Here is a 16,240-nt window from a genome sequence, read left to right on the forward strand (position 1 = left end):
CCAAAACTAAATATATCATCCCTCCCACCTCCTGATTCCCCTCAGTTTGTCGTATAGCCAAGAGAAAAAGGAGAAAACCGAAGAGCAGGAAGAACAATACAGGGTAAATGAGGTGCATGCCAGAACTTGGATAAAAAGCAAAAAAAAAAAAAACACAAAAAAAAAAAACAGTGTCTTGTGAGCTTTCATCACCATGAAAGAAAAAATGCATTAGGTAAGCATAAATAATTTTTTTCTTTGATAAGGTGGTGAGAGTCCAAGAGCCTTGACATTTGAGATACTATAAAAGAGGATAGGGCAACAATTATAAATATGCACATTATTGACCAGACACAGTGGAGCACCTTCCTGCAAAAAAGGCCCCAAAAGATGCAAAAAACATCAAAATCATAAAACATTATACAAGTATGGAGAGAAGACCAAGTGGGAACTTTGCAAATCGGTTCAATGGAAGGTTCATTCTTGACCCCATGGCAGAACATACTGCGATCTCATCGCAGAAAATACGGCATGCCTGCAGAAAGGTGGTGACATTACAGATGCAGAGCACAGAGCTGAAGCAGTCCTCTTTGCACACTGTTTAATTACTTTAAAAAATGCAACTGCAAGTCAGTTCCTCCTCACTTCTGTGTGCCCTCACAGTGCATATCGGATCACAGTGGCTACACTGCTTGCATTTTAACCCCCATCCTATGGCTAACAGTTTGCTGCAATGAATTTCTGTGCAATACACTGCAGCTATTGGAAGCCATGCGGTTAACATCTGCTTTGTTAAGTAGCTGTGGGGGAGGGCTGCTCCACACGCGCGCCCGGTACTCCTGAGCCTTTCCAGTGCGGAGGGAATGTCCCAGTGGCTACTGCCTGCAAGCCGTGGAGGCTTGATTTATAACAGTTTACAGCCCATACTTCAAATAAACAGTGTCGGTCCTCTTATGAACCTGGCATGTGTAGAGGGTTTGCTGTTTTTTTTTGACGTTATATCAATCTGATTTAAGAAAGGGGTAGGAATGTTTAAAATGAGCATTTGGAAAAAAACTGAACTCAAAAAATACCAGTGTCTACATTGGTTGCTCACATTTGAAGTGTTGCTGTGTATAACATATTTACCAAATGTATTTTTCATGCTTAGTACATAACTTGCAAACTTTTTTTTTCCCCATTTAGGAGCTATGGATCTCACATTTTAACTGTTTTCTCCATACAGACAAATTATTAGGAACATCACACCTGCCCTTATTTTATATTATAACCCTAGCAGATTACACCTTTAGTGAGAATTACTGGTGTATATCAATTGATGAAGCCATAATCTAGGCTATAATTGTCTAAAATGATAGAAACCATATTTCCTGTATTTGTTTAAATAGTAGGGAGCCTAACAAGACAATGCTGAAAGTTCTGAGACCCTTCTGGCTGACTAAATGGACAAAAGAAAAAAAAAAGTTTTCCAAGACAAAAGTTAAATGTCAACATTATGCATAGGCTCAAAAGGATGAATTTGCAAGGATCTCAAAACGAAACAGATTCCAAGAAGGAGATGCTGCTCTAGTCACTGGCCTAACTAACAAGAACTCGAACAAAGGTTTGAATGTCTGTCAATCTAGCAAGATTTTTATGGTACAGCACTGAAAGAGCCGAACTTTGACCTTTTTAAAGGAACTGACTGATAAACCCTTATTTATACCATCCTGGAGAAATGGCAAAATCCTTGGAATTCGAATAGGATCCCAATGAAAACCCTTCGATTCACACCAAGAAAAAAACACTTTCCAAATCTTGGGATAAATCTTTCTGGTAACTGGTTTCCTAGCCTGAATAAGCATGTTAACAACCTTAAAGAAGAACTAAACATTCAATCTCCATACCAATTTAGCGAATAAGTCGGGATGCAAGAAAGGATCTTGAGACAAAAAGGTACCTTCACAATAAAAAAGGCCACGGAGGAGAAGTTTACATCTGTATTAGATCTGCATACCAAGTCCTGTGCAGCCAAGTTGGAGCAATGAGAACTACTGGAGAGCTCTCTTGCTTGATTCAAGCTATGACTTGGGAAAACAGAACAAGTGTAAAATATATGTATATCAGATGATAAGACCAAGGAACCACCAACGCATCTATGACATTCGCCTAAGGATTACTTGAACTGTAACAAAACAACCTGTTATTCAGACAAGTCCATCTCTGGCCTCCCCCAATGAGCCATAATTTGATCGAAAATTTCTTGGTTGAGAGACCATTCCCCCAAATGAAAAGTCTGAAGACTTTCCCAATTGTTGAATGGCCGAGATTATACACTGAGTCCGTTCCTCCCGAGAGGATGCAAGAAATTTCCTTAATCACCAGGGAACTCTTGGTTCCCCCCTGATCATTTATATATGCCACTGCAATGTTGTTGTCACACTGAAATCTTAATTGGGTCTCTTGCTTGAGAAGAGGGGCTAACCCTAAAGGGCACAGAAGATCGCTCAAGGTTCTAGCATATTGACTGATCTCCTCAGGAGTAACGAAACTGTGAGCCTTTGACTCCCCCAGACAGCCTAACAGCCTGAAAGGCTGGCATCTGTTGTAATTGCTACTTATGAAAGCCTTAGAAATGGTGCTACTTGAATTAGAGACCTGTAAGATACCACCAAGAGATAGATTGTCTTGTTTTATAATCCAGACAGATTGACAGACAAGTCTGAGTAGCCTCCATTCCATTGATGGAGCACAGACATTGAAAGGGACGGAAGTGAACCCTCGCAAAATGGATGGCATCTGACATTGCTACTATCAAACCTACAACCCCCATGCACTGAACGATCGACGGAAAGGCAGATGTCTTGAGATCTGCACAGGCTCTTTGTAACTTTTCTGCAACTCTCCATCAGAGAAAGATGCATGGAAACTGATGACCACTCCTAGAAAAGTCACTCTAGTGTTTGGGGACAGAGAATGGTTTGGAAGGTTAATGCTCCCACAGTGATTTTTCAAAAACTGAATCAAAGTTTCTGTATAAAGAGAGGCCAGATGCAAGATCGGAGCTTGAATGAAGATGTCATCCAAATAGGGAGTGACCAAAATAAATCTTAGGGAACAGCCACAAACTGATAATGTATGTGATAAAAGGCAAACCTAAGACATTTGTGATGATCCCTGTGAATGGGAATATACAGGTAAGCATCCTTCAGTTCTATTTTTGTCATGAACTGACCCTCTCTGAACCAATGGCTAGATTGTGTGAATTGTTTCCCTTTTGAAGGTAGGAACTCTCAGGAATTTGTTAATTGGCTTTAGATCTAAGATTAGCCTGAATGTGCTTTCCTTCTTCGGTACTATTTAGAGATTTGAAAAGAATCCCAGGCCTTGTTCTGCCTTTGGTACAGGAACATCACTTCCATGCTCTTCAAGTCACAAACAAACTAAAGGAAACCTGATGCTTTCACTGGATTGTTGGAAACATGGGACAGAAGAAACCTTCTTTAAAGTGTTCTGATTCAAACACATTTTCTGTAGCCCTCTGAAATTAGCCCTTCTGAGTCCTTGGTTGACAAAAGATACATAAAAAAAACGTTCTGAGCTTGCTCTTGGACCGTTTGTCCTGAAGTAAGAAAGCACCCGTTCCACCTGTAACTGTGGCAATAATGAAGTCCAGGCCCAGACCAAATAGGGTCTTTTCTTGAAAAGAAAGAAAATGGAATTTGCTACTTTGATCATTTTCAATCGATCCTGAATCTTCTCAAGGGAGATCTCTTGATACCATTGCGGAAAGACAGTCACACCACAGAGTAACAGCCCCTACCACACAGGCAATGATAACAGCTGGTTTGAATAAAAATCCCACTTGTAAAAATGCCTTTCTATAGTAGGCCTCCAATTTCCTATACATGGGATCTTTTAAAGCGGTACTGTCCTCTAAAGGAATAGTGTGTTTTTTAGCCAGTGTGGAGATGGCACTGTTCACTTTTAGAATGGATTTCGAGATCAGGATGACTAGCGGGAACTGGAAACGTATTTTTGAATTTTGAAGACGGAAGAAACTGAACTCCAGGTTTGCCCCACTCCTTGGAAATCACTTGAGAAATAGCGTCTGGAACTGGAAAAACCTCTGTCTATCAGATGAGGATGACTCCTGGACACCAAGACTCAAATCTCATGTAAAAGAGATTGTAAATTTTCCAAAGAAGAAGAAGACTCTGAATCTTGAGAGAATGGCGTGAAGAACGGATTGAGAATACCATCCACACAACTACTGCATAGTTGCACTGGAGGACAAACAAATACGTGTTTGAAAAGCACACACTTAGCTTGAGATGGTACCTCTGCAGGGACAGATTGTACATTAAAATCGGGGACTGTTTTAGCCTACTCCATATTAGAGGGTAAGAAGACATAAGAAAGTAGCACACACAAAAATACAAATTTATATACTATACTGCGGCAATATATACAGTATAAACTAGCACTAAGATGACATAAAAGTTAAAAAATCTCTATGCTAGAAAATGTGGAAGCATTATGTAAATATACCAATAAATAATCCCTTACTGTAGGCACAGAGACAAAATATCACCCCAAGAAAAGCTCCTGAAGACCTCAATGGAGCGGATGCAGTAGAGAGAACTCTGCTGGCTGCCTCTGCACTGAGAAGGAAGAAACGTGCAACAAAGAATTAATCATGCCGTGTCCATAGTGCACGTAGCAGCTTCCCAATAGTGCTGGACATAGTAACAACAGTGAAACACCAAACGTAGGGCTATTAAAACCTGCAAAGACAGGAGCACAATTAGAGAAGTCCTTGCAAGTCAAAAGCGATATTAAAGTATAGCAAGGACTCACTAGGCAGAATAACGCTGCACTGTATAAAATGATAAATGTGCCATAACGCAGCGCCGACAGGAAGCCACTAAGAGAAAAACGTCAGACATAAAGAGCATACACTGTGCTAGTCTCATGTACCCGCAGCAAGATTCCCACATAAGCTGTCAGAGCGTGCCATATCATAAGGGTCCCCTGGCTCTGATGTACCAGTGTATAGTACCTACTAAGAAGCCTGTGGGCTGTGAGCATATATCTAGTACTTGCCAATATGCACTCACACTACTGATCTTACCTCAACATGCATCATAGTAGCAGAGCCTATATAAAACAAAGATACAGCAAATAGGAAGTTAAATTACAAATTGACTTCCCTTTGGATCGTTGCCAGCCTTGGTGTCTCACATCAATATATTGTGTAAGTATTCTGTGGCAGCACAGGCCTCCGCAGGTAGATGGTCAACTTTACACACTTAAATGTACCTCAATAAGAAGCACAAATGATAGTGAAAAAACGTTTATTAAACGTTATTGCACCGTCATTTGTGTTTATTTTTGAGGTACACTGAAGAGTGTAAAGATGACCATCTACCTGCATAGGCTGGCACCACCACAGAATACCTACAGTAGCAGAGCCTATCCTTGTTAGAGGACTAACTCAGGATCTAATCCAGAATGTATCGCAATGGTGGAGGCTGAAGGAAGTCCCAGCAACACCTGTGACAGGCTAGTGAAAAACTCCCAAAGCATAATTACTCTCACTGCCTTTGGTACTCCTATACACCCCTCTGTCCTATTCCTGGTTCTCTGAGTCAGAGAATGGCCTCACAGAAGTTTGATCACCACTATCAGTAAAGATGTAGCAGCATTACACCATTCACCTGTTCTCTTGTGAAGGCAAAAATGAAGACTGAGGGGAATCAGGAGTTGGGAATCAGGAGTTGGGAGGGATTAATCTTTTTGGGTAATCTTTTTTCCTGCTTCCTTGTGGAGGGGAGTTTAATCCCAAATATCAAGGCTCTTGGACTCTCACCACATTCTGAAAGAAATCTCATTACAGTAGAATTTATTCACAAAACTAAAAATGAAAATAAGTTTTCAAGTGGCTGATTTGTTTGTCGCATACTACTTTGTCAATAAATTGTGGAAATGTGTTTTCTCCCTTGTTATAAAAGTACATAATATCCTTTTATTTTGCCCTTGGCTTGAAAAATCTAAAATATTTACTATATGCCCCTTTATAGAAGAAAAAAAAAATTGCTGACCCCTGGTCTAGCGGTAAAGACCCTAACAATTACAAATCATATTTTGCACATACACTACTGTCTTTTGAAAGGGATACAAGTCTGTGGATACTAAGTGAAACAGACTTCCAAAGCTACAATTATAAAATGGGCTACTAGAATTCAATACACCCATTTTCCTGCAAGTGACCTATGAAAACACACCAGAATATCAATTATGCACAGTGGGAGCAAGCTCCAGGTTCACACAATTACTTTTCAATGATCTACATTGCACAGAATAATTACCTGAGAGCATTTAGCAAGCCTTCTACACTGTTGGGAGGTTGTTCCTTAAGGACCTTAATGCATCCTTTCATCTGTAATAAAACACAAAATTACACAAACGGGTTAGTGGCATGCAACACATGATCTATTTCAGCACAGTGAATATACACATTAAACAATCCCAGGGAAAACCTTACATCTGAAGACTTGATTAATAAACCATCTATAACTGACATTAATGTAAGACTTAAAAAAATAATAATAATATTTTGTAGGGAATAGCCTTCCAACAAAAAAGGTAGGGGCACAAATAATAAACACACACATTGTAAAAGTTGTAAAAGCAGATTTAAAAATATTTTTAAAGGTAAATAAACAAATGTACCTATTAAATTAATTTATTTCATGATGATGATCCATTACTCCTGGGAATTACTCTTTCCTGCCACTAAGAGGAGACAAAGATTTCAAAACCCCAAGAGCTCTATAAAACCCCTCACATCTCACAGGTACCTCAGTCTAAAGCAGGGATGGGGAACCTTGGCCCTCCAGACGTTTCAGAACTACATTTCCCATGATGCTGAACTGGACTTCAGAGTGCATAAACATCAGGGGTAATGTAGTTCTGGAACATCAGGAGTGCCAAGGTTCCCCATACCTGGCCTAATGTATAGCCATGCAAATGGGGTAGAAAAAGAAATAAGAGAAAAATAGGAGCAGGGGGAAAAGATGTGCGCAAGAATAAACCAACACCAGAAAAAAAACCAGGATGGGGTCTTGTGGACTCTCACCACCATAAAAATGAATTTATCATCAGGTAAGCATAAATTATGTTTTCTTTTATACAGGTGGTGAGAGTCCATGGTCCATTACTCCTGGAACTAATACCCAAGCTGTGGAGTTCATGAGTAATGAAAAATAAAGGGCTTCTTTATTCACTGAAAAACTAAATCCCCAAAACAACCTAAAAAAGGGCATAACTTTTTATTTTAAATGCAATTAAAACTAATCAACAGGCAAAAATAAATCAACCCGAGATAACAACCTGAAGGACTTTCCTACCAAAGGCTATCTCAGAAGAAGCAAAAACATCAAAATAGTTGGAGTAAAAGTATGCAAAGAAGACCAAGTCGGTGCCTTGCAAATTTGGTTAATTGAGGCATCATTCTTAAAAGTCCAAGTGGCAACTGATCTAGTAGAATGAGCAGTAATCCGTTTAGGTGGAGACTGACCTGCCCCCAAGTAAGCCTTAAGGATCAGAAGTTTCAACCAAGAAGCAAAAGCAGAAACCTTCTGCCCTGTCCTGGAACCAGAAACATGAGCAAACAAACTAGAAGTTTGACTCAAATACTTAGCTCTAAGAACTTTTAAATTAAAAAAAAAAAAAAAAAAACCCAGATATTTGCATAAATAGCACACAAAGAAGGGACAACCATTTCCCAAGTGATATTGTCAGAGGATACAACCTTAGGCAATAAATAAAATTTGGTCCTGAGGAGTGCCTTACCCTGATGAAAAATGAGATAAGGAGGATCACATGAAAGAGCAGATAACTCAGGAACTCTTCTAGCAGAATAAATAGCCAAAGGGATCAAAACCTTCCAAGAATTAAGCTTAATATCAACTTTATGCATAAGCTCAAAAGATGGTCCCTGCAAAGTCTTCAAAATGAAGTTAAGACTCCAAGAAGAGGAAATTGGTTTAACTACAAGCTTAATTCTAGCCAAAAGCTTGAACAAAAAGATGAATGTCTAGAACAGTGTCTCTCAATTCAGATAGTGGGCTGGTATCACTTACTTACCTGTTGCGTTTAGGTCCAGTCCTGTCTGCTCCTTGTCCCGCTCTGTCCTCACACTGAACTTCCACTACATGCGCACAGCTCAAACACACATGCAAAGGCACTCTGCAAGGTCTGCCTGGTATTCCTTGTGGAGTGTGCAGCTGGGGCATGTCGGTCGTGGCCCACCAACAGGGCAATCAGGGCCGGCTGTTGAGAAACCAGGGTCTAGATTATAAATCTTTTTGTGGAATAGAACTGAAAGAGCGGAAATCTAACGCTTCAAAGAACAGGCAGATAAACCCTTAGCCAACCCATTTTGCAAAAACTTAAAAATCCTACAAATTCTAAAAGAATGCCATGAAAAACCATGATCCAAACACCAAGAAATAAAATGTAATTTAAACCTTATAATAAGTTTTCCTGGTCACAGGCTTACGAGTCTGTATTAGAGTTTCAATAACAGAACCAGAGAACCCTCTCTGTTTAAGAACCCATGCCATCAATCTTACAGATTTGAGATCTGTATGTAAAAACAGACCTTCAAACAGACGGTCTGGAAGCAGATGAAGTGGCCAAGGAGTGCATCTGAACCAGATCTGCATACCAAACTTTGTGAGACCAAGCCGGAGCAATCAGAATCACTGATGCTTTTATCTGATTTTGACAATCACCCTGGGAAGAAGAACCAGTAGTGGAAAAACATAAGCTAGTGGAAAAGACCAAAGAACTACCAGAGCATACACAAACACTGCTTGAGGATCCCTGGACCTTGCAGAGTACCTGGGAAGTTAGATCTGATGTACTCTTGGGTGAGCCTCAAAGACCCACTATCTGACAGAACACATCCAGATGAAGCGACTACTCCGCTGGATGTAAGGATTGACAACTGAAAAAATATGCTTTTTAGTTGTCCACTCCAGGAATAGGAACAGCAGAAATTAGACAACACTACTAGGGTAATGGAACCCAATAGGGGGCGCTATAGTATGTAATATGTAGTTAGCAGTTGTACTTCAATAAACAATTGCAATCTAATTGCTAGGTACAATACATAGAAATATATATAAACACACCTATATATATATTATTATAATTGCCTATAATAATCAGCAATTGATGTATTAATAAGGCACATATATCAAAATCCCAAACCGTAGATGGATCACACCCAGATGGAAAACAGTCCAATATGATCCTGTAGTGTGTGTTCTAAAAAAGACCTTGAGGCCGCACTCTAACTTCACCCTCCACAGGTCAGCAAATCTAGGATAAAAAACAAGGAAAGAGGCGCCGTATGTGTGAATCCATAACCACAAGCATCAAAGAAAGGACAAGTGCAGGGTACTCACAATATAGGAAGGCACTCAGATGTGCCTGTAGAGGCAGGCTGGTATTTACAGCACACCAGCTGGCTGTATAAGGCACTCCAGGGGATCGTGTGGTAGAAATCAGATGGTCAGTCCAGCAGTATAAGGCTCAGGAGCTGAGTGCAGAAAAAACAAAAGGGCGCACAAACTGTGTGAATCTGTAAGGACCCAATAGTCAGTTAACAACCAGTGCAGGGTACTCACATTCTGTAGAGACACTCAAGTGTGTCAATAGAGGCAGGCTGGCTTTCACAGCAAACCAGCTGGCTGTGTCAGATAAGCAGCAGGATTAATCCCCAGCAGACAGGATACGGGATGAACAGGTAGCTCAGATAATGTAATAATCAGATAGAAATGAGGATATATGGTAAAAATAGGTTTAATAATGATAAAAACAGTTTTAAAATAACATATATCACTCATCTATTATGAGTAACAGCATGCAACGCGTTTCTCGGCATACACCGTTTCATCTGCCTGATCCTGCTGCTTATCTGACACAGCCAGCTGGTTTGCTGTGAAAGCCAGCCTGCCTCTATTGACACACTTGAGTGTCTCTACAGAATGTGAGTACCCTGCACTGGTTGTTAACTGACTATTGGGTCCTTACAGATTCACACAGTTTGTGCGCCCTTTTGTTTTTTCTGCACTCAGCTCCTGAGCCTTATACTGCTGGACTGACCATCTGATTTCTACCACACGATCCCCTGGAGTGCCTTATACAGCCAGCTGGTGTGCTGTAAATACCAGCCTGCCTCTACAGGCACATCTGAGTGCCTTCCTATATTGTGAGTACCCTGCACTTGTCCTTTCTTTGATGCTTGTGGTTATGGATTCACACATACGGCGCCTCTTTCCTTGTTTTTTATCCTAGAAATTAGACAACAATTGACTTCTACCCAGGAAATAATTAGTGAAAATTCCCTCGTGGCTAGGGGACTATGAGCTTCCCCTTGATGATTGAAATAAGCCACTACTGTGACATCATCTGTCTGAAAACTGAGATAAGACTCTTTTTTTCAACAGAGGCCAACTCTAAAGGGCTCTGAAAATTGCAGTTCTAGAACATTTATAGGTAACCTCACCTCCCGAGGAGACCCAACCTCTTATGCTCTCTGAGAGCACCAGAAGGCCTCCAAACCTAAAAGACTTGCATCTGTAGTGATCACAGTCCAAGTAGGATGAACAAAAGAAGCCCCCTGCATAATAAGCTGATAATTCAGCCACCAACACAGAGACTGGCTTGTTCTGAAGTCTAGATGTATTCTCTGAGATAGAGTATGATCCCTGCACCATTGCCGAAGCATAACACCATGCAAATATCAACCGAGGGAAAAGAGACTGAAGGTTTAGATAGGCGGACACTAAGTTTAATTTTCCCTAGATCCGTCAAAGTCTCAGGGAAACAAACTATCTGAACCCCCAGAAAAGCAACCTTTGTCTGAGGAACAAGTGAACTCTTTTTGTTGAAGGAACAACAGTCTACTGGTGTCAGATTATGCTAAATGAAAAGACAGAGCTTGCACCAAGATATTTTGCAGGTAAGGAAACCGCAATACCCTGAGCTCTGATCAGACAAAAGGGTATCCATAACTTTGGAAAATATTTTCGGAGCTTTAGCCAGACTAAACAGTAGAGAAACAAACTGAAAATGCTTGTCTAGAAAAGTAAACCTTAGAAACGGATGACGTTCTTTGTGTATAGGAACATCAAGGTATACTTTAAATCTATTGTGGACATAAAATTATCAAAAAGGTAGAATAGTCTGAATAGCCTCCATTTTGAAAGTAGAAACTCTTGAGAAATTTGTTCAGAGCCTTTAGATCCAGATCTGGTCTGAAAGTACCCTCCTTCTTTGGATTAGAATAAAACCCCTTTACTTGATTCAACACAAGAACAATCACTCCCACAGATTCTATATTCGAAAAAGACTAAAAAAAGGCCTAGGCCTTCACAGGATTTCTCAGAACATTGGAAAGAAAAAACTGCCACTTGGAGGCCTTATTCTGAATCATATTAGATAACCCAGGGAGAGTATATATAGCACACAGGGAATCCTGAACAGACTGAAACCAATCCTCCTGAAACAGGCGTATCCTGCCCCCAACCAGAGCCTCTGGAACGGGGGCCGCACCTTAATGCAGACTTGGATGAGGGATTAGATTTAATTGACTGCTTAGACTTGTTTCAAATAGAACTTGGCTTCCAGACGGAACCAGAGAAACCTTGCTTCTGAGAGGAAGAATCAGATTTCTGTGCCCTGTGCACAGATTAGTAGCTTTAGATTTACCCTTTGACTTCGTGTCCTGGGGAAGAGATAAAAGCCTGGATTTAGAAACCATATCAGCAGACCAAGATTTTAACTATAAAGCCCTTCTAGAAAGTACTACCAAAGACATACATTTAGCATTTATCTTAAGGATATCAAGAACAGCATCACAAATGACAGCAATAGCACATTTAAGCAGCTCTAAAGGGTTTAAAAAATCTTCACTAGAAGAATCATCAGAAAATTGTTCAGAAAGACTAACGAAAAAGAAGAAGCAGCAGCCATATCAGCAATAGAAGCTGCTGGTCTAAAGAGATAACCTGCTTGCTGAAAAGCCCTCCAACTTTCTATCTAAAGAGTCTTTAAAGAACCAACTTCCAAAGGAATAGTAGTAAGTTTAGTCAGAGTAGAAATGGCCCCATCCACTTTGGCAATACTTTCCCCAAGCTCAATATTAGAAGCAAGTAAAGGATACATTTTCTTAAAACTTGCAGAAGAATTAAAAGGAATACCTGGTTTAGCCCAATCTATGAACGTAATTTCAGAGACAGGAAATACATTTGTAGTTTTAACCATAGGCTTAAAAACAGTATTTAAACAGGCTTATCCCCATCAACTTTATGATCTTCAAACTCTAAAGTAAGCAAACTGTATTTTAAATTGAACAAATATGCTCAAATTTTAATAAATAAGAGGATGTATCAGATTCATAATCAGAGGAAGCCCCTGATCATCTGAAAAAACCTCCCCCTCTTGGGAAACAGCAGCTTCATTCTAAACTGACCTTTTACGCTTACTTAAAGGAGGCATGGACGCCGACATTTCAAACACAGTGGATCAAATAAAATCCTTGACCCCAGGGCCGGAAGCAGTAGAATTCTCCTGCAAGGAAAAACAGAAGGAGCAGTAAAACGTTTAGAAGCAAGATCAGCACCAGATTGGGTGGAACGCATTAAAATATTAATACATTTATTGCATAAGTTAGCCGGAGTAAAACCTCAGCCTGTATAAAATACAAACATTTAACACTAGTAGGAAAGTGTTAAGGTTACCCAGCTTCTAAGGAAGATTTAGGGACAGTCAGAGAGGGTCCATAACTGCAGAGAACTTAAAGGGGCAGTGCACTGTAAAATTGTTTTCCCATTAATGCATTTTCAATGATTTGTTATACCAGCTGAAAAAATGTATGAGAAATTGCATTTTCAGATTTATTTGTGTATATGAATTAGTTGGTTTTGGATTGAGCTTGTAGGTAATATCAGATCTCATTCTGTTATCACTTTGTGTACACATACTTGCTTCCTTATCTTATATTTGTCTGGAAAACCAAAGCTCAATACTTAGAAAGAATACCGGAAAATTAACATTTTATTACTTAACTATCCTGCACCCCACAGAGTGGAATTTCTTCTTCTGGCTCTGTTTACATAGGCTTATCAATAGCTTAAATTCCAGTATAGAAATTTCAGAATAGGTGGGGATAACAGGTTAAAACAGCTATTTCAAATGCCAAAATAGGGGTAAACTAGCTACTTGTAAACAATTTAATGCACTCCAGCAGGTAAAATTTATAATTGGGAACAATTTAACGGGGAGAAATTTTGGGTAAACTGTCCCTTTAATTCAGATGTTAAATGCAGAAAATTTCAAGCATACAGCTAACTGGCAATATCCCCATCAAAAGAGCTCTTGGAGAAAGCGAAACATTTACCCTCCCTGTAAGAAACTCTTAAAAAACTTGCCAATACAAAAATCAATAAAGCAGAGTTGCGGCAGCACCCAAGACAACAAAAAAGGAAGCATGCGGGGGCGTGTTCAGACTGCGATCCAGAACGTTCGCATTTCTCTAGAGCTCCGGCTAAAATGCTTTAAAACGGCTAATTAAAGACATAATTTTACAGCTACCTCATCTAGTTCAACTCACTGAGTAACACTTAGCTCTTTTCAGAGCTCACTATCAATTTTGGGGCTGTATTTGTGAAACCAGAACTCGGACCTGGACAATAGGGGCCTGGAGCAGCGGCTCAAAACAGGCGGCGCTTCCCCCTCGGTGAACCCTGAGGTTTTCGGCTCTGAGGGATCAATATCAGGCAACAGTACTACATGAGCCAGCAAAATCATAGCATTGTCCCACACACTCAAAGCTGAGAGAATGGAGGAAGAGATCCAAATATCAAGACTGGACAAGTTCTTTGAAAAGATGGACAGCCTAATGCAGGCCCTAATGGTAAAGGCCCCATATGATCATCTGACAAGACTTCTCGGAACAGGCAAGACTCTTCATCCAGAATCAATCAAGCCTCCACACCGATCTCCATCCATGCTACCGCCATTACTAGTGAGACCAGGCAGGAGGATCAGTGTGAAGTAATGCCTCTTCAGCAGACTTACACCTGGCAACGAGTAGACTGCAGTCTGGACCTGCCGCCAAAACTAAGTGCATCAAAACCTTAAGCAGCACATAATGCAAGACCTGCAGAGGCATGCGAATACACCATCCACAAGCCTCAAGAAGCTGTAGAGAAACGACTTGACTCTGGATTTGACAAGAGAGAAAAGGCTGACTAAGATGCAGAAAAAGATGGAGGGCACTTCTGAACAACAGCCCAAGAATACTACATTGGCACAGGGAAGACTCCATAAGTGTGCGATCCGGATCTTATATGACAATGGTTTGACATTTTATTTGAAGTTTATTTGGAGTGCACCTCAATTTCTTCACCCAAGTGGATAATCAACTTTAGATGAACATTTTTGAGGACATTGTTTTGTGAACATTTTCTTTCACGCAGTACTATTACTCCTGTTGTTTTTAGATTTTCTTCATATTGTTTTACACTGTTTTAACATTGTCTTTTTACATTGTTTTTATTATATTGTACTGCTATTTATTATTCATGGATCCATGAGACTGTATTGTACTTATTACAGCTTATTGTATTATATCAGCTTATTGTATTACTAATAAATACCCCTTTTATTCACACCTAGCCTCCGTCAGTTGGCGCCTGGGATTCCCATTCTCTGTAGTTCTTCTCTGGTGATAGCTAGGTTTCACCTTCTCCAGGCCTATAGGTGTTTGTTGGCGCTTCGAGTAGAAACACTGTCTATAGACTTAATAACATTCCCTCAACAATCGTGCAAGACACACAAGGTGGTTCGCACACTTCATGTTTGTGGTGGAAACTATGACTCAGAGAAGGGATAGGTATAAACTACAAATATCCAATAATGCTTACTATATGTTAACTCATAATTTGCTTAGTTTATATATCCCAAAGTATTTGTAATCAACCAGTTCGTTTTTTATATGTTCTGAATAACATGTTAATATATAATCTTCTTATTTTGTTGATATAGTTAATTACCGGTATTTCCTTTTGTGGCTAACTTGCAATTGTGTACGATACATCTGATCCCAGCACACCTAACTCAATTTAATACCAATAACAACTACCCCAAAATTGAAGACATATGCTTAAACTATATTTCAATGCTCGCCCCGTGTCCAGTGGCCAAGGATGCAGAGTTAGATAACACACCAGAATATATTACCCTAAGCATAATACACAATTGCAGGTGGATTCACTATAACTAGACAATAGGAACAGTATGCAGATGGCAACCTCAAATCACTTTTTCCACACCTATTCCTACCACCAGAGGTCAACCTAGCCAGATTTGTAATCCCTACAGTAACATGTTGCACTAGACTATACCATACAACCAATTTCACATCACAGCTTACTATAGTGATTAATCAGTTCCCAACCTTCTCAGCACCTTTATGATGCCACATCTATCACAGGATGAATCTACCACAATGAATCTTTTACTTTATAAACAAACTTTACTCCACAATATTGCCTCTGTTTGGCATACAGAGGTGTTAACCTACAGATAATCTTAGATGTCTTGCCTGAGGGCCTCAATTCTCTATTTTTCCATATAATATAACAGTCTCTCGACTTTTGTAAGATTCTTCTCCAAAACCTCTCAACTTATCAAGGCACTACCCACTTAAAGTCAGGGATGGTCTGTTCCTGGTATGATGTTTCCAATATAATAATTTGAGACATAAATACAGTTTTAGCCTTTGTTTTATTTTTCTTTAGTTTATACCTTCTTACAACCATTACTTTCTATGTTTACATAAATATTTATACACTGTAATACTCTTGTAACCTCCCTAAATCAATGTTTATTTGTTGTTTCACACGACCCAAGAGTGGTCCGGTTTGTTTATAAAAGGGACAAAAATCAGGGCAATCACTTTGTATGTACACCTATGAATGTTAAGACATAAGCTACTTTGTTAATACTGCATACCCTCTACCTGTAAACATCAATACTTATGATGCATACAAATGTTACGCTGTCACGTTGATGCACACAGGCACGAAAGCTGACTTGCGTAAAAAATATAAGTGTGCAAAAACAATCCAGTGTGCATAAAAAAAAAAACACATGCGTGTAAAAAAAAACTTCAAAAAAAAAACGCACGGGTGAAAAAATG

The 16,240-nt window shown here is 39.6% G+C and overlaps 1 protein-coding gene across 7 annotated transcripts in view; it reads right to left on the reverse strand.

Moving 5' to 3' along the window:
* CYRIB (CYFIP related Rac1 interactor B) overlaps positions 1–16,240 on the reverse strand; it is a 411,880-nt gene that overhangs the window by 6,845 nt on the left and 388,795 nt on the right. For all 7 annotated transcript variants that reach the window (XM_053715355.1, XM_053715360.1, XM_053715357.1 and 4 more), the window contains one exon: positions 6,330–6,400. In XM_053715355.1, coding sequence (XP_053571330.1) covers positions 6,330–6,400 — 71 coding nt within the window. The remainder of the gene's footprint in view (positions 1–6,329; positions 6,401–16,240) is intronic.

The sequence above is a fragment of the Bombina bombina genome, chromosome 5, assembly GCF_027579735.1.
Source record: "Bombina bombina isolate aBomBom1 chromosome 5, aBomBom1.pri, whole genome shotgun sequence".
NCBI classification, from domain to species: domain Eukaryota; kingdom Metazoa; phylum Chordata; class Amphibia; order Anura; family Bombinatoridae; genus Bombina; species Bombina bombina.